Genomic DNA, 22,238 nt, shown 5'->3' on the forward strand with positions numbered 1-22,238 from the left:
GGGACACACAGGGAATTCGATAATGATTCCCAAAGCTTCCAAAACAGCCTTGAAAAGGTTTCACTGCACCCAAACCCTGTAAGAGTCTCCTGCCCACAGCTGGGATGTGAGACACTGCCTCAGGAGAGGGGGCAGACTGTGATAGCTCCCAATCCCAGGGTGATCTGGGTTGGAAGGGAACTTAAAGCTCATCCTGTTCCACTCCCTGACACCTTCAGGTGGAAGGGACACCTCCCACCATCCCAGGCTGCTCCAAACCCCATCCAGCCTGGCCTTGGGCACTGCCAGGGATCCAGGGGCAGCTCCAGCTGCTCTGGGCACCCTGTGCCAGGGCCTCCCCACCCTGCCAGGGAACAATTCCTGCCCAATATCCCATCCAACCCTGCCATTCCCTGTGTCCTGTCCCTCCAGCCCTTGCCCAAAGTCCCTCTCCAGCTCTCCTGTCAGCTCCTTCAGGTACTGGAAGGCCACAATGAGGTTACCCCAAAACTTCTCCAGGCTGAACAATCCCAGCTCTCCCAGCAGAGCTGCTCCATCCCTCTGATCATCCTGGTGCCTCCTCTGGATTTGCTCCACCAGGATGATGTTCTTTGTCCTCCAGAGCTGAATGCAGCACCCAAATTCTTACCAAAGACAGCTGCCACATTCCAGAAGAACTGGAAGCTCTCCCAGAACAAGCAGAGTCTGCAACCCAACACCCCCAAATCTAGACCCAAAGAAAGGAGCACTGTGCCATCTGCAGAGAAGGGAGGAATGGCACATTCCAGAAGAGCTGCTGGGACAGGAGCAGCTCCTGAGGGCACTCACCAGTCGTCGCCCACGTTGAAGGCGTTGAGGCTCTTGGTGAAGCCCTGCATGTTGTTGGGGCTCACCCTCTGCAGGAAGTCAATGTAATCCTCGGAGTGGAAGCGGCACATGTCGTGCTGGGACGCCTGGTAGGGCTTGAACACCTTCCAGAGACAAAAGCAGGAGTTATTTCCCATCCAAACTCCATTTCCTCGGGCTGGAAGAAATCTCGAGGTAACTGACAAGTGGTTTGCACGAGGTACATAAAAAATTATTCAAACACTGGTATTTGTGTTCATTTAAATTCAACAGCTGCTCCATGAAACCTGCTCTCCTCTCATAAATCCATCTCCTGCCTCTCATGACTGCAACTCTTGCCATAAAATGTCTTCCTACCCCATGGAACATTCCCCTGCTTGGGCAGCAAAATAAACCACAGCTTTTCCTTCATTGGGGGGATCATTCCTTCCTCAGTCACCCATTTCCCACAAGGCCCTGATCTAGGGTGGTTCTGGTGCCTTTATAAGATTTACTGGCAGGTTCCAAATTATTTGGGGAAGCCTCCCAGAGAGATGGAAGAGTTGCAGTAGTTTTGTTTCCTTTGGAAAGGAAAATGGGGGGGAATGGTCAGGGAGGTGGATGGACTCCAATCCAGGATCTCGTGGCAACACAGGTTTGCCAGTCTGGCACTTAGGGCACATACCTCAGCAGAGGGGAAATTCAAAATTAACACCACTGGGAGAGGAAATCCAACTGATAAGAGATCTGTTCTGTGATTCCCAATTTCTCTAACTTAAAGCAGCCACTCTACAGAAAAAGGGGAATGTGAACAGCTGGTCTCCAAAGGGAAACTCCTCAGGAGTTCCTGTCCTCCTCATGTTCTTGTTTTCTGGGCTGAGCAGGAAACCTGGTTCAGTTTCAGAGCCACAATAAACCAAAACAAGCCCATCTCCTCCTCTGCTGGTGTTTTCCAGGTGGATTTGTGGAATTTGGTGTTTCTCAGAGGCTGTTGCCTCTGACAAACAGGGGATGAGGAAACTCCCGGGAGCAGCTGCTGAGGGGGAAGGCAGGAGCTGTTCCCAGGGATCCCCCAGGAATCCTGATGGTTCATTAAACCAAACCAGACCAAAACCGATGGCAAAGAGAGAAGAAATGGCTCTCAGTGGACAGCAGGCTCACAAGGAAGGGATGTGGGAATCAAACAGAAAAGGAGGGAAAGACCCGACTGAAATCTTCAGGCAGCTGCTGGAAGAACAAACCTGGCTGCTTCCACCCCTCCCAGCAATCCCACCCACGTTCCTGAGCTGGGAAAGGTGGGAAGAGACAAACCCAGCCCAACAGGATCACAGCCTTCTATTTTAAGAAGGCAGAAACAATGAAATCACAATGCTAGAACAGCACGAGTGTTCACAGTCCCAACTGCTCCAATCCCTGGTTTCATTTGCTCCTAACTTGGCCAGTCCCTGACTGTTCAGGGATGAAGATGTCCCTGAGGTTTGCAGCTTTCCAGTGGCAACTTGTGGAAAATATAACCCCCCCAAGAAAGGAATTTCAAGATTAAAAATGCAGAGCTCTGCCCACTGCCTCCTTCAGGCAGGGATTTGCCATTTAGAAGGGATAGGTCAAAACGTGTTGTTTTGGTTGTTCCTGCCAGGAAAAGCCCAGCTCCAGGGATGTAACTTGTGGAAATCCACACAGTGACAGTAAAAATCTGGAAGCAGAACTCTGCAAGGATTCCCCACAGTCCCCCCAAGTGCTGCATTTCCACACAGCCACTGCACTGGATGTGCTTTGATTCGGGGATTCTATTAATTAAGGAAATTTTTCAGATGTTAAACATCTAAAATTCTTTCCATAAATTGCATCTCTACAGCTGCCTGACCTCAGTAGTTCCCCGAATCCTCTACAACTGCACCAAGAGCCCAGGACTGAGCTCCACAACCATTCCCAAACGCTGGCACCCAGCACCGCGGCCCCTCAGCCCAGCCCCGAGGGGCTCAGCTTTGGAACCCGCCACACCCCCCGAGCTCTCTGTGGCCTCCCCCGGTCCCCAACCGCCCGCCCCGGCTCGGGGACACGCGTGGCTTACGATCATTTTCTTGTAGAGGCCGTAGTGCAGCACCAGGCTGTGCGTGAGCGCCAGGCGGTGCGGCTTCATGGGGTGCCCCGCGCCTGGAACGGAACCGCGCGGCATTAACGGGGCTGGGGGGGCACAACGGCCGCGGCCGCCGCGCTCCGCAGCGGCTCTGAGCGCCGCCGGGGAGAGGAGGAGGAGGAGCGGGAACGGAGAGGAAGAAGGGAACGGGGTGAGAGGTAGGGACGGCATGAGGGGGAGCACGGGTCGGGCCACACCCCGGCCTTCACCACCGCCGTGTCCCAGCCCCATGGCGGCCGCTCGTCCGCCCAGCCCCGGCGCTGCCGCGGTCCCGCCTGGCCCCGCTCGTACCGTAGTGGAAGTTCCCCACGTCCGGGTCGTAGAAATAGGCCACGGTCTTCGCCATGGCGGACAGGCCGCGCTCCTGCTTACGTCATCACACCGCGACACCCGCCCGGGGCTGGGGGCGTGGCCACACGAGGGGCGTGGTCTCATGGACCATGACTCCGGTAGGGGGCGTGGCCTAAGCAGGGGGCGTGGCCGCGTCCCCGCGGTGCCGGTGTCCCCTCCCAGTTCCTCCGGTCTGCTCCCAGTCGCCACCAGCGGCTCACGGCGGCGCCCAGCCTCTCCCAGCTGCTCCCTGGTGCCCACACAGCGGCCCTCCATCACCCCAGCTGCCCCCGGTGACCCGCACTCACGTGGAGTTGTGCCGCAGTCTCACCTGCCTGCACTGTACCTGCCCCCGGATGCCGGCTGGACTCTCTCCCATAGCCCTGTGTCCTCTCCCCAGTCATCCTCAGCTCCCCCAGTTACCCCTCACTGCCCCTCACCTGCTCCCGGTTACCCCCAGCTGCTCCCAGTTAAACCCAGCAGATCCCAGTTTTCCACTGGATTCTCTTCTGTAGGCCTGCAGCTGCCTCCCAGTCATTCCCAGTTACTTCCAGATGCCTGCTGGATTCTCTCACATAATTCTACACCTGCTCCCTCAGCTGCCACCAGTCACTCCTCTCTCCTCCTCACCTACTCCCAGGTGCTCCAGTTACTCCCAGCGAGTCAAGCTGGCCACTGGATTCTCTTTTCCAGGCCCCCAGTTGGCCCCCAGTTACTCCCACTTGTCTCCCAGTCACTCCCAGCCCCCCACACCCATGGCACAGGGGATGGGGCAGTGAGGTTTCCGTGGGACACCCACACCTTGATGGCATTCATTCTGTTCTGGGAGAGCCAGCTCCGATCCCTGAGGGATGGGGACCTGCCACCACCAGCTGTCACCTGTCCATGTCCCACCCTGAGAGGGTGCAGGTCCTCCAGACCTTTGGAAAGGCCAGGCAGGAGGAGGACAAAAGCTGCCTGGAAAATTGCCGGGTGTGAGGAGGCAGCAGAATGGGGGAAAACCTGGAGCTGACAAGAGATGGAAACAGGACCGTGTTGTGAGCAGAGCTGGCTGGGAATGGCAGCAAAAACCCGCTCCCTGTGGGCTGGAGAGAAGGAAGGATGAACAGAGCAGGAAGCCTTGCCCAAAGGCTTGGAAAACCAAGCCAGAATCAATGCTTGGTGCTGCCAGTCTCCCGCAGACAGGAGTTTGGGATGAAGGAAGCTGCTGGAGACAGGCTGCTCAACCCAGCGGGGTCTCAGGGAGGGGCAGGACCCCCAGGAGCTGCCTGAGGATGGGCACCAGGGCAGATGGGCACCGGGATGTTCCCTGGCAGTGGATGCCAGGCTGGGATTTCCAGGAGATGGAAACCCTTTGGAAGCAGCAAGAGGAGTTTCCCGCCTGTATGGGATGGGGGGAATGGCAGGGAATTCTGGCTGCAGGTGGAAGAGACAAATGTCAAGGTGTGATTAAATCGTGGGGTTATTAAATGTTATTTTTGGCTGTCTCTGAGGGGACACTGCCCCCTCCACACCGCTCCTTGTGTGGGTTTCCTTTCAGGATCCCAGCTCCAGCCTGGAGCAAGGATTATAGGATGATTTAGGGGACAGGACATTTCATCCCAATCCCCTGCCAGGGACAGGGGCACTTCCAGAGGAGACCCAGGACCCTCTCTCCATCACCCTGCAGGGCACAGCTGTGGCTGGGGACACTCAGAGAGGTCACCTGGCACCGAGCCCAGCACCCACCGTGGGAGATAAGTGGGATTGACACGTGCTCAACACCACGGCTCTACTGGGAACCCACGAAGCGCTGACGTCTTGGGGTGGGTGACGATTGTCCTGTCCCTTCTCCAGCAGCTGCTGCCAGCAGATAACGCCTGGCTGGGGACATGGAGCCACCCAGACAGCACATCCCAGTGCCCGGCTGGGGGAACGGGGTGAGCAGAGGAGAAACACGTCCCTGCTTCCAGCTGGGATCGCTTTGCTGGCTGAGCTCTCTTTCTGGAAGCTGGTTGCTGCTCCGGGCATCTTCACGGGTGTTGGAGCAGAGCAAGGGAAGCATCGGAGAGGGATATTTTTAGATGCTCTTTGTGCTCAGAGAGCAAAACCAGGCTGTGGTTTAACGGCCATTAGCTGCTGGGCATGTTTGAAGAGCTGAGGATTCAGGGACGCGTTTGACATGATGGAATGGAGCAGCTTTGCAGACAGGACGGCATTTTTTGGGCTGAGCATTGAAGTGAAGATCCCAAGAGGAGGCTGGATCTGGGCAGCCCAGCCCGTTTAGCTGCCACGCGGGGCCAGGCTGGCTGATCCCCCAAAAGGACATCTTCACGTGTTTGTGGGGTGACATTTGCTCCAGTGGCCGCAGAAGAGGTGCGGGAAAAGAGCGGACAAGAGGTAACGTGGAATTTATGGTCTCCTTTCCCAAAGGCAACTTCCCTCAGTTCCTGTTCTTTTTCTTCCACCCTGTAAATATCCCACGCCACACCAAACTCCTCCACAGGGGAGATTGTCCCTGCCCGTGACAGGGAGTGGGACTGGATGATCCTTTAGGACCTCCTTCCATCCCAAGCCATTCCATGAGTCTGTGATCCCTAACTCCTCTCTTCTCCTCACGTGCAATGTTGCATCACGTCTGGTTATGAACCCTTCCTTTGAGGGTGGCAGAGCCATTTCTGCAGCTTTTCTCCTGCCCACCCAGGAGCTCTGAGCTCTCTCCTGCTCATGGTGGAACCTTGGTGAGCCACTCAGGTACCCCCTGCCACTCCAGGGGAGGGTGCAAAATGTGCTCTGGCAGCACCCACCGTGTGCAATCCTTGGTGTGGATTCACAGCTCAAATGCTGGCTGTTTTGGGGCAGAGAGGAGCCAGGGTGTTGTTTCTGGGTCACCTGTGAGGTGCTGTGTGGGACCATTAAATGCTAACGGGGTCCTGCAGCAGGACAAGGACTGAGCCCCTGGAGGGACACTGAGGCTGAGCAGGATGGAGACTGGGAGCAGGCGATGCCTGATTGGGGGAATTAGGAAGAGAAACACGATCAACTGGGATAATCCAGCTGCAGAGCCAGGAGGGAAAAGTTTGGCAGCAACAGAACCCTCTCCTCATCCTGGTTCACCCCATGAAGGCCAGGATTTGTCCTCAGGCAGGGCCAGGCTGCTGTGCCACCCTGTGTCCACAGCTTGTGGAAATGCCTCGACACCAGAGGCTGTGGGAAAATGGGAATCTCCCTTCAAAGTGGGGAGTCCTGACCACCCTGGCATGGCTGGAGTCGGGAAAGGGGGTGGGATGCTGGAAGGGGGCAGGGTGCAGCAATGCGCTGGGTGGGCGGGAACACCCAGGAGGAGAAAGAGCGATTTATTGTGCAGGACAACGTGCGTGGGCACGAGGAAAATGGGAATATGCTCACCATGACTGCGTCCCCTCAGGGCCCTGCAGAAACCCAGACCTGCCAGTTCCCCCTCTGCACAGAAACAAGGGCAAGGAGCAAACTGCCTTAGAGGTTTACTTTGTGAGGTCCTCCTCAGCACCGTGATGTAGCAGCTTGTTGGCCCAGGGGTTTGGAGACCTCGCCTCTCCCGTGGCCCAGCTATCAACGGCAGGAGGAAAAGTCTCATTCTTGCCACAGATATTCTATCCCAGGGCCTGTCTCGCTGTCAGGACAGGGAACAGATGGGTGTCACCTATGGTGACCTCCTGAAGTCACACTGATGGAGGAGGCTCCTGAGAGCCGACTTGGTCACCTGTGCAGAGGGGCAGGAGCTCTCAGCAAGGCACGGCTGAGAGCCTGGAGGAGTCCCAGGTTGTGTCACAGACCGTGGTGGGATAATTCCCAGGGAGGAATGTGCACATGGATCGGTGCTTGGCTCGGTGGAGATGGGCTGGGAGAGATTTCAAGGGTTTTGCTCCTCGGGGTTTGGATGGAGAACTGGCAGGTGGCTGAAGGATGGAGAGGAGCAGGTCTGATTTCCAGCAGCAAAGGAGTGGCGAGTGAAGCCTCCCAGGGTGAGGATAATGTGGTGGAGATGGGGAAGGAGGATCTGGGACCACCACAGCTTGAGATTTCAAGTGGTTTAGCCACTCCTTTTTTTAGGAAGGAGGGAGACACAGGAGTCTCCCGGGGCTGTTTTTCCACCATCTCCTGGTGCTGGGATCCCAGTGTGGGTGTCTGCACCCCTCTCCCCACCCCACACACGCTGGTGTGTGATCAGTCCTGATCTCACTGAGCCCCACTTCCACCATTCTCGCTCCCATCGCCAGGGCTCAGTGCCCTAAAAATCAAGGAAAGGAGGGTGCCAGGGGGAGCTCGGGGCTGGCACGCGTGCGGGTGAGGTTATTCACCCCGGGGCGGGCGGCAGCTTCCCTGAGCAGCGCTCCTGCGTGTCCTGCTGCAGCCTCCGGCATCTCCCCGAGCTCCTCTCCGCACCTTCCTCCGCCGAAACAGCTCCGGAGAGATTTTTTTTTTTTTCTGGGATCGGGACAGGCGGGTGCTGTTGTGGCAGGGAAAGAGCGGCAGGCAGACGCAGCTGGCTCCTTCCCGGGGAAGGCAGGCAGGGAGCCGGGAGCCGGAGGATGCTCGCCGCGGTCCCCAGCCGCGGGGATGCGGGGTTGCTAGGAGGCAGGTGAAGGTGAAGGTGAAGAGGAGAGCGCTGCGGAGGACCGCAGGCCCAGGTACCGCCGCAGCGGGGCCGGGGGACAGGCGGGGGGGACCTTGTCCGTGCCGGGAAGCGGAGCCGGCGAGTGGGAATGCGGGCGCTGAGCCCTTGGAAGGGAAGAAGAGAGCCGGGAGCGCACAGAGGAGCCGGGGCGGAGGGAGCCGGCTCGGTTCTGCGGGAGGACGATGCGGGAGCAGCCGGCGGCTCGGCCCTCCGCCAGCCCGGCTGCCGCGGCTCCCTGCCCGTGCCGCTGCCGGCGGAGGGCCGCGGCCGTGAGTACCGAGGGCTGCGGGAGGATGCCCGGCCATCCCCCGGCAAGGGCGAGCCGGGGGATGCCGCCCGCCGCAGAGCCCCGGGCAGGCCGGGGCAGCGGTGCCCTTGGGAAGCCGCCTGCGAGGGACGGGGGAGCGGCGCAGCCCGGGGCCGGCGGGCCTGCGGGGACGCTGCCGCCAGCGCTGCCCTTGGGATGCCTCTCGGCGGGGGCGTGCGGGGCAGCAGTGTCCTTGGGAGACCGCCAGGAGCCACCTCTCCCTTCTCCGTGCGGCCCCGCACCGCGGCGGAGCTTGCGGGGCGAGCCGAGCCCTGCGCAGCCACCCCCGGCCGGGAGCTGCCCCTTGCCCCGCAGCAGGAAGGGCAGGATGGGCACAGGGCGGGGGCGAGCGCCGCGGCTCTGACCTGCCTTCCCCCTCCTCGCAGATCCGCATGTCAGACCACAAGGACCCCAGCGATGGGGATCCAGATCCCCAGCACGGCATTACTGTGGTCTTCCTCCTTGTCCTTGTCTTCTTCATCATGGGGCTGGTGGGGTTCCTGATCTGCCACGTCCTGAAGAAGAAGGGTTATCGGTGCCGGACTTTCCGGGATGAGCTTGACCCAGACGACAAAGAAGGGGTGGAGGAGCTCGAGGATGGTGAGTGCTGGGGCGATGGGGGCTCGGCGGGGGCTCGGCCTTTTGCCTGGAGCGGGCTAGTGCTCCTCATACACCCTTCTGGGGTGTGGGGTGGGGCTGGCAGGGTTACCTGTCACGTGTGGCTGGGTTGGGGCGCTGAGAGCAGCAGGGTGTTCCCTGGGGATCGGGAGTGTGAGGGCCAGGATCCCTGTGATCCACGAGCTGCCAACGGCTGCAGGTGACAGGGAGGTGGGAACCAGTGCCTGGCCCTCACCAAAAGGTAATTCTGATGAACATCCAAGACTTGCTAAATTCTCAGTATCTCAATCATAATCCCTGTTCCCTCAAGGAAAACCTCTCCCAGCTGGAGCACAAGCTGTCCCTCTGCCCCTCTGGATGTCTGGCAGGAAGCCAGCTGGTGTTTGCTGTTGGTCATGCCTTCTTCTAGCCCCCGCTGTCTTCACACCAACCAGAGAAACAGGGGTGTTGCTAGAAGGGGAAGGGACCTGTAGGGAATTTTTTCCATGGCTTCAGGCCACCGCAAGTCGCTCTGGGGTGGTTGGATTGGGAAGTCAGTGCCGCATCGAGCGTGGGTGCCTGGCCCAAGCGAGCTCTGTCATCCGGCGCTTTCCTGAGTCTCTGCTGAAGTGGGGAACACACGCTCCTCCGGCTGCTTCCCAGGCTGGGAACAGCCACATGGTGCTACACAACTCCCCCAGCTCCCGTGTGCCATCGGCAGTGCTGGGGAGGATCAGCACCTCCTGCTGCCGCTGCCTGTGCTCGGGAGGGAAACGCGGCTGCAGCGGCTCAGCCACGGCTGCAGCCACAGCTTCCAGGATGTCCATGGATGTGCTCCTCTGGCTTTAGCATCTTGGCTGTGACATGGAGACAGTGTCTGAACCTTCCAGGATGGGCTTTGCCCACAGCCAGGCCACACCACCCCACCACAGCCCGGGGAAACATCTCCGTGGGCTTCCAAGATGATGGAAGCAGCCCTTGGGCCTTTGAGGCAGCTGCCAGCCAGACCACAGCTCCAACCTGCTCAAAGGAACGTGTCACACTGCTCATCCATCCATCCATCCATTCATCCATCATCCATCCATCCATCATCCATCCATCCATCATCCATCCATCATCCATCCATCCATCCATCCATCCATCCATCCATCCATCCATCCATCTATCCATCCCTCCTGCTTCCAACAGTGGCTGGAAGCAGGTTGAGGTGAACATTGTGGATGAATTCCACAGCAGAGCAGGCACCAGCCAAGGTTCCTCAGAACAACCTTTTAAGCTTTTAATGGTGCGCAGCTCTGGGGCTCTCTGTATCAAGGTGTGTTCCCCATTTCTGTGTGTAGCAGGTCCCCGTGGGTTTATTTGGATTTATTTTCTGTGGACATGTCCTGTTTACCCTTGGAGCCTCGAGCATGTGCAGCATCCTGCAGCTCCAGGGCTGGACAAGGACCCTCCTCTTTTGACTTTTTGGGACCTGCTTCCCGCTCATTTCACCGGGTGCTCCCCTTTTGGGAAGGAGCGACACAACGCCCTCTCCCTGCACACGCAGCTGCTGGCTCAGCTGTTTCTTTTCCAGGAGGAGGGATCTGGTATTCCCCAGTGGCTTCCCAGTGTGACAGGGGACACGAGGCTTCTCCAACGTCTCTGCTGATGCAGCTGCTCCAGGGAAGGGATGAGTGAGCGGAGTCGCTGAATGCCAGCCCTCAGTGCCACGTTGTCTCTTTGCAGATGAGGACAAGAACGATGACACCGTGGAGAAGATTGTGAGATGCATCATCCAAAATGAAGGTGAGCACTTCCATGGGCCGGCCCAGAGCTCTGCTGACCACTTTGGCTGACGTATTCCCATTTTTCCCTCTCTCTTCAGCAAATGTGGAGGCCCTCAAGGAGATGTTGGGGGAAAACGAAGGGGACGTGCCAGTGCCAGTGCCCAGGTGAGGGTAGCTCACAGCAACTTGTGGCTGGGAGGGAGGGAGGGACAAGCAGCCCCTTTCCAGCTGCTTCAAAGAATCTTCCCAATGGAGAGTCCTGCTCTCCTGAGGGTTTTGAGGAGTGCTTCACCCCACTGTCAAGTGAAACAGCTCTTCCTCATTCCTGTCCCCAGCAGAGGTCCCCCCCCAGAGCTGCTGCTCCCAGGGCTTGCTGCAGTGGGGCTGCACCAGGGCTGGGGTGTCTCCCCGAGGTGACACGACCTGTCATGTCCTTCTGTTGCAGCCTGTGTCCCCACAGTAGCAGCCAGGATGGGGGCCCACCACATCACCACACGGTGCACCTGGGCTCCACACAGGCCCCCTGCATCCACTGCAGCAGGAGGAAGAGGCACCCGCTGCAGCGCCAGGGCCGGTCCAAGGAGGGCAAAAGCAGGATGCATCCTGGAGAGACCACCGTCTTCTCAGTGGGCAGGTACCCAAATGAGCTCTGCCAGACATTTCCCTGCTGGAATGAGCACCGTGAGCTCTCCTCAGTCCTCCTGCTCCTTCCCCCTTTCCCACTTGCCCAGAGTTCCGCATTGAGATGCCCCAGCAGCAGCTCTGCAGCTGGAGCTCCTGAGGACCCAGGTGGTTCCTGCACCTGGAAATGCCTGTGGTACGTGCTGTGATGCACTGGTGGCTTCCCTCCTTCTCCGGGAAGGTGACTCAAGCTGGGTTTTCCTGCTGAGTCAGTGCTGGGCACAGCCCCAGCCCCGTGTCCTTTCGGAGCCCGCTGTCCCAGCCCGGTGCAGGCAGGGCCCTTGCTGCCCAACTGGGGGCTTCAGGGACCTCGTTAAGGGGGGCAGAGGGGACACCATGTCCCAGGTGCGAGCCACCACCTACTCAGAAGGAAAGAGTGTCTGTGCTGCTCCAGGTCGCTGCCTCCAGCGATGTCTGTAATTAGACGACACAGCAGCAATGTAAGAACACGGGAGTGTTCCTGATACTTCCCACAAATGCTTTCCAGTCCCCACCTGGTTTCACCTCAAGGGACTTCCTGAGCTTCCTGTGGTCTCTGTGTAGTCACTAACCTGTGGATCCGTCTGTAGGCTCGCCCAGGCTGCCCCATTCCCCAGCAGAGAGGGTTAGGAAACCCTCTCTGGGCTTGGCTCCCTCCGGCTGTGGTGACTGGGGCAGGTGCTGGTCCCTGGATGGCCACCGTGGTGAGACACAAAGCTCTGTCATGCTCAAATTGTGCACAAGGTCTTCATTCAGGGCCTGAGCCTTGACCAAACTTCAGGTCGTGGTCTAGAGGGACAGTCCTTTCATGGGAATGCTGAGCCAGAGTGGGCATGGAATTGTGGAATGGTTTGGCTTGGAAAGGACCTTGAAGTTCATCCCATTCCAACCCCTGCCATGGCAGGGACACCTCCCACCATCCCAGGCTGCTCCAAACCCCATCCAGCCTGGCCTTGGGCACTGCCAGGGATCCAGGGGCAGCCCCAGCTGCTCTGGGCACCCTGTGCCAGGGTCTCCCCACCCTGCCAGGGAACAATTCCTGCCCAATATCCCATCTTTCCCTGCCCTCTGGCAGTGGGAAGCCATTCCCTGTGTCCTATCATGTGGATTATTCCACCACCACGGGCAGGACCCTCAGCAGGGAGGTGAGCTGGGGGTTTCTGAAGAGCTGGAGAAGCATTGAGACCTGCTGGACCTCTCCAGGCTGAATTACAGCTCGGATCTCATCTTGTGGACACTGCCAGCTCCTGGCTCCCTCCGTCCCGTAGCTGTCCTTGGAGGTGGTGCCCAGATCTGCACAGTTCCGTACTCACCGCTAATTCATTCCCTGGCTGGTGCCCAGCTCCATCCACTCCTCCATGTCCTTTGTCCGTGCTCTTCCCAGTCTCACTCACCTTGGAGTTCTGGACAAGATGGTCCCCTTTCCCAAAGGCACCTTCCCTCAATTCCTGCTCTTTTTCTCCTCCACCCTGTAAATATCCCATGCCACACCAAACTCCTCCACAGGGGAAATTGTCCCTGCCTGTGACAGGGAGTGGGACTGGATGATCCTTTAGGACGTCCTTCCAACCCAAGCCATTCCATGACTCTGTGATCCCTAACTCCTCTCTTCTCCCCACGTGCAATGTTGCATCACGTCTGGTTATGAACCCTTCCTTTGAGGGTGGCAGAGCCATTTCTGCAGCTTTTCTCCTGCCCACCCAGGAGCTCTGAGCTCTCACCTGCTCATGGAACCTTGGTGAGCCACTCAGGTACCCCCTGCCACTCCAGGAGAGGGTGCAAAATGTGCTCTGGCAGATTTTTGCCAAACAACTCCTTCAGCCTTTGATCCCTGTATCCAAACCACTGCCAAAACCCCGTCCCTGCCCTCACTCAGGGCACGATCTCATCCAGGTTGTCTCGGAGCATTTCCAGGAGCTGTGATCCATCTTGCTGCTGGGAGGGCAAGATCATCCTTTGCTTTCTGTTTGTTTTGCTCAAAATGAAGGGAAAAATTACTTTGGGGGGCACGGCTTGCGTGGGTGTGAACGAGTCGGAAAGGTTGGAGATCACGGCAAAGAGTGATCCAGAGCTGGAGGTACAGGCAAGCTGGGAATCCAGCCGTGAGGACAGCATGGAAAAGACTGCTGTGTCCTGCCCTCATTGCAGGTTCCGTGTCACACACATTGGGAAGAGACCGCCGGTCCATGAGCATCAGGACGGCGCGCTGCCCGCCGGCAGCCGGCAGCCGAGCACGGAGGAGCTGGAGCGCAGCAGCGAGCGGCTGCAGTGGGAACGGGCTCTCAACGGGACTGTCCCCACGGGTGGCCTGCAGAACGGAGCCATCCAGACGGGCACCCAGAGCGCGGGCAGAAGCGCGGAGCAAAGCCTGTCCGCCAGCCCAGCCGCGAACACACCAGCCAGCTCCGGCACCCGTGACAGCCGGCGGGTGGACGTGGGCTCCGGCCCGCTGGGCTCCAGCCCGCTGGGCTCCGGCCCGCTGGGCTCTGGCCCCCTGGGCTCCAGCAGAGCCAGGTCCAGCCTGGTGGGGCCTGGCACAGCGGGGTCCCTGAAGGATGCTGGCTCTGCTCCCGGGAGCTCGAGCCGCCAGCGGAGGCTCATGAGCATGCCGGCACTGGGAGTGTCGAGTCCCAACATCCCAGGAGAGCTGGCAAGGGAAGGAGCCGGCATCTGCCTGGAGGAGATCGGACTGGCGTCGGCAGATGAAGTGTCGGATATTCACGGGAGCCTGAGCCTGCAGGAACAGGCCGAGGAGTTGGGGAGAGACGACAGCAGCAGGAGACAGTCAGGAGGGGAGGACGGGAAGCAGCAGGTATGTTCCTCCTCTTCCATGTGGTCCCCTGGACTGGAGGGGGATTGCTTTTTCCCCCCCATTTTCCGATGTCTGAGGCAGTGGAGTGACTGTGACGGGTCCCACCCTGCTTCAGGGGCAGTGGGAGGTGCTGCAGACCTGCTGCTGGTTCCCCTTGGCAAGGGACTCCTTTTCCTTTGTGCTTGAGCTCTTTGGGGACATCCATTGGGATTTTGACCTGGGAGAGCTCCAGTGCTGCACGTGGTGTCCCCAAAATCGTGGCCTCAATGGGGTCCAGTGTGGCCAGTAAGGAACAGGCAGGGACAGATTTCTCCAGGAGCCTTTCTTACCTTGGAGGCCAGGAAATGGTGAAGCCAAGTGCTCATTTCTTGGCTGTTTTTCCCTGCTCCTGAGGAGCTGTGCTCAGAGAGGAGGAAAGCCCACCCTGCCTGGAGCTCCCAGCAACCTGGTGTACCCCAATATCCCACCCAGCCACCTTGCTGGAGGGGTTAGAAAGCTCCAGGGGATTTTTTTCCCTGGAATTGCCTCTGTGCTGTTACCAGTGAGCAAACGAGGCTGGTGTGGTGGTTCAGACAGCCAGCATTTCACTCACAGGCTCACACACTCATTCATGGCTCTGCAGCCAGAAAAAGGTGATTTTTGTGGAAGGGGGCTGGGAAACACCCCCTGTGTAATGTCAGCAGCTCCAGGAGCCGGCTTTAACTTGCCTCACAAAACCAGCACCAGGGCACATGTTGGCAAAGCCCTTGGAAGAAAAAGGAAGCCAAATGCCTGGGTAAAATTCCTGGCATGCTTCAAAGCCATGGAGATCCCCTGGGGCTGGTTCTGCAGGAGCTGCATGGGCTGGGCATGGCCCATGCACATGCCAGCAGCCCTTGGCAGGGGGTGGGATGGGGCAGGCCTGGGAAAAGTGCCTGGCTGGATGCTGGATAAGGACAAAGCAGGATCCCACTGTTTCCCTCTCAGCTTTCTGGCGACCAGGCTGGCAGGTTTGAGCTGTTTCATGGAGAAGGGCAGCCCATGGCAGGATAGAGAAAAGGGCTGCAGCCCTTCCCCAGAGACCTGGGGAGGTGGTGACAGGTCCCACTGAACCTTGGGTGATCCCTTTGATCCCTGGGGAAGCATCCAGGCACACGGTGATGTCCGTCCCCTCGGCAGTGCCTGGATGCCACACGTGGTGCTGGTGTGCTCCAGGACACGGGGTCCCCGGGAGAATGGTGATGGCACCTCCCTGGGATATTTGTCACCAAGCCCTGGTGCCACTTGAACCCTCCCCATCCCCTCAGTCACAGTCAGAGCCAGCACGAGGGCTGTTGGCTGCTGCTCACCACGTCCTGCAGGTGATGGGGAAGGGCAGAGATGGTGCCTGGGCTGTCACCACTCCTGCAGACTCACTGGGGTTCTGCCCACTGGCCCTCGGGTCACTGCTGTGGCGGGGGGGGACCCCTGGGCCAGCACCCCGCTGCCCCGGGAGTGCTGACATCCCTCCTCCATCCCACAGGAGCCCAGCGCCGAGGAGCAGGACCGCGTGTGACGTGAGTGCTTGTCCCCTGCCCTGGGACAGTGGCTGGAGGGGGGTGGGAGGGCACCGTCCCTGCCCCTGGTGGGTCTCAGCTTGGTGCTGGACATGGAGAGAATATCTCCATTTCTCCAGGGGGTTGGGAAGTGCCAGCCACAGGCGGTGACTCCGGGAAATCCCGTTTGCGGGTGGTGGGGAGGTTCCACGGCTGTGGGGACAAGCCCTGTCGTGCCTCTCTCCCCTCAGCTCCTCTCCGCTCCCGGCTGGAGCGTGGACGAGAGGCGTGTGCAGCCCCTGGACCCTTCGGGGCTGGGGGCTCTGCCGTGGGGCAGCCGCGGGGCAGCCGGCCCCGGGTGGGCATCTACGCGCTTGGCATGGCCGGAGCGACGCGCCGGCGTCACCGACAACCGCGCTCGGCGCCAGCCTTCATCCCATTGGCAATAGGTACCCGAGTCCCTCCGCACCCTCCCCGGAGACCCCCCCCGAGGGACCCTCGGGCCTGGCAGGGGCAGGACAGCACCCCGAGCCCGCTGCCCCCGCGGCCCCCCAGCTCCGGGGGAAGGATCAGAGGGGGCCGCGGCGAGGGGCAGGGATGGAGGCAGCGGCTTGAGCCCCCCCCGGGGCGGTGGGGAGCACCCACCCACCCCAGGCACCCGGCACGTTGACCACAGAGCACAGCCCCCCGCCCCCGGGCACGCAGAGCGGGCACAGGCACAAACCCTGCACCGGCAGGTCCCTGGGAGATGCTGGCGGAGAGAGGAGCTTCCAGCCCCATCCCGGCACAGGAGGGGCCGGAGCCCGGCCCTGGGGGCACGATGGCCCCCGGCCAGGCCAGCGGGCAGCCCCGGGGCCCGCGCCAGCTTCGGTGTGTAACGCCCTGTACATAGACGAGCTACAACCATTAAAGCTGCTGAACCCCTCGCCAGGGCCAGCGGGATTTATTGGGAACAGCCCCCCCACGCCCACTCCTGCCTGTGGGGAGGTGCTGCGTGGTCCAGAGATGAGCCCCTCCACCCCCAGGAACCAGGGCTGTGCTGGGAGTGCACGGGGGACGCCAGGCAGGAAGGGCAGAGGCAAGAGGGGGGTGAGATGGGGCCTGGCTGTGGCACTGGGCACCCCAAGAGAGGGGTTCTGGGTGCTGTACCGGGATGCAGGACCACTGTGCAAGCAGCACTGGGCAGGATGCAGCCCCTGGAGAGACCAGCTCGGGGCATGGGGCAGCACCAGTCCCACTGCTGGGACAGCAGCCTGTGGTGGCTTGCTTGGGCAAAGCTTTTTGGGGCTTGGGGGGCTGGGGGGACCCACAGGGTCAGCTGAGGTGAAGCTCGGGGTCGGGCTCGGGGGCTCTGCCGGGCGGCGGGGGCGGCGCACGGAGCTGCAGAGAGGGAGAGGAGAGGGAAAGGGAGCGGGAGAGAAGTGGTGCCAACATGCCGGGGCCACTCATCCCCCTTCAGACTCCCCAAAACACACGGGTGGCTCCGTGACAGAAGGGCTGGGGCAGGCTTTGGGGTCACAGCATCCCTGTGAAGGGACTTACCGGCCGCAGACGCGTGGCTGCCAGGTCTGGAGAACTCTGCCCGCTGCCCGTGCCATCCTGCCGGCAACCTGGGAGGGCCCAGCAGCTCAGCCTGGCTTTTGGAGCTCCCCCAGCCCCTTCCCAGTTTTCCCAGCACTCACCTCCCAGTGCTGTCTCAGGAGCAGGGCTGGGGACCAGGCTGGCCCCGGGTGCCAGGCCAGGAGGGGAGAAGGGCGGAGGGGACGGCGACGGCAGCTCCTGGGAAGACACAGCCAAGAGGGATGGCGATGGTGGGAAGGGGATCTCCACCTTGGCAGTCATGGAAGATGAGGGGTTGACCGTGCAGGGGTGACACAACCCCACTCCTGCCACCAACCTGCCCGGCTGCCTCCCGGGCCCCGGTGAGCTCCTCCACCACCAAGGAGGGGAAGACGCCGACGCGGCCGTCGAAGTCGCCGGTCCAGAAGCCATCGTCCACCTCACCGGCGGCACGGGGCAGCACCCGGATGATGGCCCCCTCAGGGAAACTCAGCTCCTCGGGGCTCTGCCCCTCGTAGTCATACAGGGCTCGCACCAGCCAGGCTGTGGGGAGGGTGGGGAGGGGGCTCAGCACCCTCTGGATCCCGTCCCCCTCCCTGGGGTGGGGGTGATGCCCAGCACCCACCTCCAGGCTCCAGCACCAGTTCTGCAGCCATGATGCTGGAGAGCTGGCGCTGCAAGGCAGAGGGTCCTGGGGGGCCGAGCCCAGCCCCCGAATCGCACCCCAGGGACAGCAGGTACTTTTCAGGGACGTAGCCGACCTGCCCTGCCTTGTTCCGAGCCTGAGGAGGCAAAAACCACATGAACATCCCAGGCTCCGGAGCGGGGTTGGCCTGGGGACCTCCAGAAGGTGTCCCCCTGTATGGAGGGAGGCTCAGCCTGCTCCCACCTTCACCCACTCCTCTGCATCCCCATCCTCGATGATCTCCAGCTCCTCGCCCTGGCTGATGGACAGCTCGTCCGCCTGGCAGCCCTGCAGGAGATGGGGACAAAGTGGCAGAGAGTCTGAGGTGCCATCCCTGGGCAGGCAGGGTGAGGGCCAGGCAGGCAGGGCCATACCTGGTAGCCAAAGATCACCCGGCAGGTGTAGGGGTAGGTGCGAGCAGCAGGCCCAGGCTCATCGTCCTCATCCGGCTCATCACTGTCCTCGTAGTCATCGAACTCGGCCGGGTCCAGCCCCGTGGGGGTCTCCTCACCTGTCCCCACCATGGTGGCCCCGGCCAGCCAGGCGTCCACGTTCAGCCCTGCCGCCCGCAGCAGTGCCAGCCGTGCCTCGGCCTTCACTCGGCTCACCTGGGGACACCACACACTGTCACAGTCCCCAGGATACCTCTGCAGGTGTCCCAACCCTGTCCCCAGCGTGGTGGCATCCCCAGTGCCACACCCCAAGTGCATCATCCCAGCCAGCACCCCTCCCTGTCCCTACATCCCCCACTCTGGGGGTGACAGACCTCGAAGCCACCCCAAGCTCCCCGACTGCGGGACTCACCTCTGCCTTCCGGATATTTTCCCTTGCTTCTTCCATCTGCCGCTCCACGGCCGCCGCTTCTGCCTCCGGCCCCTGCTGCCGCCTGGCCTCCAGCCGCTGCAGCACCTGGCCGGACACCCACAGCTCAGGGAGTGCTGGCAACCGGTGAGGGGCTGGAAAAAGCCCGTCCCTGAGCCCCCGGGTGCTCCGTGGGGCAGGACAACACCCACCTCCTCGCTGTGCGCCCTGTTCTTGTGGTCCCGGGCCACCCGCGTGGCCCAGCGCCGTGCCTCCTTCTCCAGGCTGGCCCCGTCGTCTGCTGGTGGCAGCAGGCACACCTGGGCAAGGACACGGGGGTGACAAAGGGGTGGCTGTGCAGACCCCACCTTGCTGTAATGACCCCCTCCACTTACCTCCTCCACCCCGGAGAGCTGGAAGCGCTGCTCAGGCGCCAGGGAGAAGGCGGGGTGGTCGTGCAGGAAGAGGAGGAGGTCCTGCTCCCGGCACACCTGCAGCAGGGGAGAGGCATGGGGCAGAGGGCTCAGCTGTGCCCTCCTGTCCCAGCCAGCTCGTGGGACAGTGCTGTTACCCGTGCAGACGCCTCCACAACGCCCTGGAACCAGTCCCGGGTGGCCCGGCAGGTCTCCACCTCTGTCCGGCTGGCGGCCGACAAGTGCTCCCGGAGCCGCTCGTAGAGGTCCCCGTCCAGTGCCTGGGGGAAAGCAGGTGGGAACCCCCCAGAACTGCCACATGGAGCATCCTTGATCCCCCCCAGGGCAGCCAGCCCTGGCCTTGTGCCCTCCCTGCTGGATCCTGGGGATGGGGCACGGGGGTCCTACCTGCATAGCAGCGGGCAGCTCCACACGCTGGTAATGCTCCAGGTGGGCAGAGGCAGACACCAGGGCAAAGCTGTACTCGTTCTGCACCCCTGCCAGCTGCCTCGAGTGCTCGGCCAGTCGTGCTGAGAACTTGTGGGGATGTGGACAGTGAAGCTCGGTGACGGTGCCCTGTGTCCCCCTGCATCCACCCACCCTGCCACCCCCTGCACCACCGACCTTGGCACTGAGCTTTTGCAGACTGGCCTTGGTGTGAAATATCCGCCGGTCGCTCTTCCGGAGGCTGGGGAGGACGAGAGTGGGGCATGAGACCATCCCACAGCCACAGCAGCCCCCCGGCCCCGTGCCCCCCGCTCACCGCGCCTCCACATCAGCCGCCTTGTCCTTGGCCACCTCGCTGCTGCGCTGGAGGTGGCTGAACTGCTTCTTCGCCTTGTCCAGCTCCTTCACCGTCTCCAGCAGCTCCGCCTGCGCCTTCTGCAGCCGCTCGATGCCCTGTGGGGAGCGTCAGCTTGGGGGGACAGCTGTCCCCACCGCCCGGGCACGGGGGACATGTCCTCGCCCCGGTACCTTCTTGAGCGTCCTCTCCTTGGAGAGGCGGGCGCTGCGGGCGGCCTCGGCGGCCAGGGCGCGGTAGCTCTCGGAGGCGGTGACACGGACCTGCCCGGCGTGCGCTGTCCCCTCGATGACGCCTTTCCAGACAGCGGCCACGCTCCTGCGGGCACAGGGTTAACGCAGGGCCGGGTGCTCCCTGCCCCTTGGCAGCTTTCGGGGATGCCCAGCAGGACCCTGGAATTGGGGACATCCCACCCCACAGATGCATCCTGGTGACACCCAAATGCTGGTTGGAATTAAATGTCTCCAAGTTGGGAGGGTCATGGATGGGGCACAGCCAGTCCCAGGTGATTGTCCCCAGTCCTGTCACTGTCCCCAGCCCACCTGGAGTCACCGGCCTCGCCACGGCCCCGCTGCCAGTCTCTCTTCATGAACTGGCTCGCCAGCCTCTGCAGCGCCTGCAGGCAGACCCGGCATCACCGCCACTCCCCGACCCTGCCGAGCACCCCAGCACCCTCCACCCCCAAAACTGGGCTCCCCCACCCCAGCTGCCCACCCCATGGACCTGGGGATGTCCCAGAGCACAGACACACATGTTCCTGTGGCTCAGTGTCAGCAGGAATCCCATCGTGCTCCCCGTGAGAAAATGGATATGTGACACATGGGGAGATGTGGAGACATGGGGAGACTTTCTGGGGGGCAGCCACCACAACGAAAGCTCGCTGAGGCTTTTGGGACAGAGCACCTGCAAGGGGACATCAGCGAGGGACACTGGATACAGAGACAGAGGAACCCCAGCAAAGCCAAGCACAGCAAGGCCCCAGCCCTGGGGGGACAGTCGGCCCCAGCCTGGGGGGTGTGACATGGTGACCAGCTGCAGGAAGGGGGGACACAATTCTGCCGCAGGATGTCCCCAAGGGATGCTGACATCTCACATCAAAACCAAACTCAGACATTACAGAGCAGCGCCCTGCGATGACCCAGCAGACAGCAGAGCCCAGCGGTTTCCTCCCCCAACAAGGTTTTCCCTCCAGGCTCCCAAAACACCCAAGGTTTGTGCCATGCTGTGCTCAGCAGAGCCCCCAGCGGGTGCTGAACGTGGTCAGGGTCCTCCAGGCAGGATGAGCCATCTGCCATCACCCTCCAGGGCCAGCACGGAGCAGCCAGGCTCGGATAATTTCTGAGACTGCCCATTGCCTGCGTGGGGCCGTGCCCAGGCAGGCAGGATGAGGCCTGGGCCTCCCCAGGACATTGATCCTGAATCCCGTGGCATCTCCTTACCTGCCCATACTCCCTGTCAATGGTGGCTCTCTGCTTGCTGTAGGACCTGGGGGGAGAGGGGACACAGAGAGGGGCAGGGATGGGCCATCCCTCCCATCACCTCCTGCCGCCATCCCTCTGCCACCACCCCTTCCCATCTCCTCCTGCCACCATCCTGTCCCCATCAGGCCACCCCAGAGGGTGATGCAGCCCATGACCTCGAGGTGACAGGCTCAAGGTGAGCTGCCCCTGGCCCAGCCGTGCCTGGTCTGAGCTTGGGGGCACACACAGACACACACACACACAGACACAGACACACACACACACGGGACCAGCTATTTCATCTCACTCTGGGGACACACACACGGCATGAGCTGCCCGGTCCCAGCTCGACCCGGCTGTCACCCGTGTGGGCCGTACCTGATGTCCTCCAGCAGCTCGGCGTCCCGCTGCTGTTTGCTCTGCAGGCCCGACAGCTGCTCCAGGAGATGGACCCGCAGCTCCTGGGTGAGCTTCACCTGCGGGATGGTCCCGCTCAGCCCCGCCGGGGATGGGCTGCGGGATGCGCTGCCCGCCCTGCCCGGTGCCCACCCAACCCCACTCCTGAGTGCCGCCCAAACGCGGCCTCGCTTCCCCAGCCCCGTGAGGCTCCGGTCACGGCTGCAGGACACGACAGCGAGGGAGGACCCGGCCCCGGTGACCCGCCCCATGGCCCGGCCTGGCCCGGCGCTCACCTTGCGCGGCGGCGGCTGCATGGCGGCGCTGCCCCGCTGCCGGTGCCGATCCCGATCCCGGTGCCGGTCCCCGACCGCCGCCGCCCCGACCCGCGTGTGCTGAGCCCGGAACTGCCGGGCCGGCCTCGCCCCGCCCACAGACCACGCCCACTCAGACCACGCCCCCACAAACCGTGCCCCCAAAAGGGCACGCCCCCTAGGTAAAACACGCCCCTAAATGAGCCCGCCCCGATTAGGCCCCGCCCACCAGCCAACAGACGGA

General features: G+C 61.5%; 4 protein-coding genes across 8 annotated transcripts in view; 1 reads left to right on the forward strand and 3 right to left on the reverse strand.

The window, feature by feature from the left end:
* Window positions 1-950, reverse strand: part of LOC147650435 (histone deacetylase 3) — a 6,798-nt gene extending 5,848 nt beyond the window's left edge. Inside the window, exon 1 of the mRNA XM_086852184.1 lies at window positions 761-950. The gene's annotated coding sequence lies outside the window, so the exon portion shown is untranslated. The remainder of the gene's footprint in view (window positions 1-760) is intronic.
* Window positions 804-3,366, reverse strand: LOC111935705 (histone deacetylase 3). Its single transcript, XM_086852185.1, has 3 exons — window positions 3,233-3,366; window positions 2,876-2,958; window positions 804-950 (listed from the first exon to the last, which is right to left on the reverse strand). Exons 1-3 carry the CDS (start codon window positions 3,285-3,287, stop codon window positions 804-806), a joined length of 285 nt encoding a protein of 94 aa, XP_086708311.1. The 5' UTR covers window positions 3,288-3,366.
* On the forward strand, window positions 2,976-16,489 carry RELL2 (RELT like 2). 4 transcript variants are annotated; one of them, XM_086852179.1, is made up of 8 exons: window positions 2,976-3,099; window positions 8,601-8,814; window positions 10,537-10,596; window positions 10,676-10,742; window positions 11,023-11,211; window positions 13,386-14,049; window positions 15,551-15,584; window positions 15,815-16,489. In XM_086852179.1, exons 2-7 carry the CDS (start codon window positions 8,607-8,609, stop codon window positions 15,581-15,583), a joined length of 1,221 nt encoding a protein of 406 aa, XP_086708305.1. In that variant the 5' UTR covers window positions 2,976-3,099; window positions 8,601-8,606; the 3' UTR covers window position 15,584; window positions 15,815-16,489. The 4 variants fall into 4 exon arrangements, with proteins under 4 accessions (XP_086708305.1, XP_086708308.1, XP_086708307.1 ...); XM_086852182.1 differs by having other exon boundaries at window positions 3,026-3,092; window positions 15,815-15,945; XM_086852181.1 differs by lacking the exon at window positions 2,976-3,099 and adding an exon at window positions 5,515-5,650 and having other exon boundaries at window positions 15,815-15,945.
* FCHSD1 (FCH and double SH3 domains 1) lies at window positions 16,470-22,120 on the reverse strand. 2 transcript variants are annotated; one of them, XM_086852178.1, is made up of 19 exons: window positions 21,977-22,120; window positions 21,663-21,760; window positions 21,264-21,309; window positions 20,367-20,440; window positions 19,998-20,142; window positions 19,786-19,922; window positions 19,647-19,710; window positions 19,431-19,559; window positions 19,181-19,303; window positions 19,005-19,100; window positions 18,822-18,929; window positions 18,613-18,717; window positions 18,183-18,416; window positions 18,013-18,096; window positions 17,749-17,905; window positions 17,461-17,666; window positions 17,246-17,342; window positions 17,106-17,173; window positions 16,470-16,943 (listed from the first exon to the last, which is right to left on the reverse strand). In XM_086852178.1, the coding sequence occupies exons 1-19, from the start codon at window positions 21,995-21,997 to the stop codon at window positions 16,878-16,880; spliced, it is 2,058 nt and encodes a 685-aa protein (XP_086708304.1). In that variant the 5' UTR covers window positions 21,998-22,120; the 3' UTR covers window positions 16,470-16,877. The 2 variants fall into 2 exon arrangements, with proteins under 2 accessions (XP_086708304.1, XP_086708303.1); XM_086852177.1 differs by having other exon boundaries at window positions 18,822-19,100; window positions 21,977-22,119.
* Window positions 22,121-22,238: the final 118 nt, after the last annotated feature.

The sequence above is a fragment of the Cyanistes caeruleus genome, chromosome 15 (assembly GCF_971803275.1).
Source record: "Cyanistes caeruleus chromosome 15, bCyaCae1.hap1.1, whole genome shotgun sequence".
NCBI classification, from domain to species: domain Eukaryota; kingdom Metazoa; phylum Chordata; class Aves; order Passeriformes; family Paridae; genus Cyanistes; species Cyanistes caeruleus.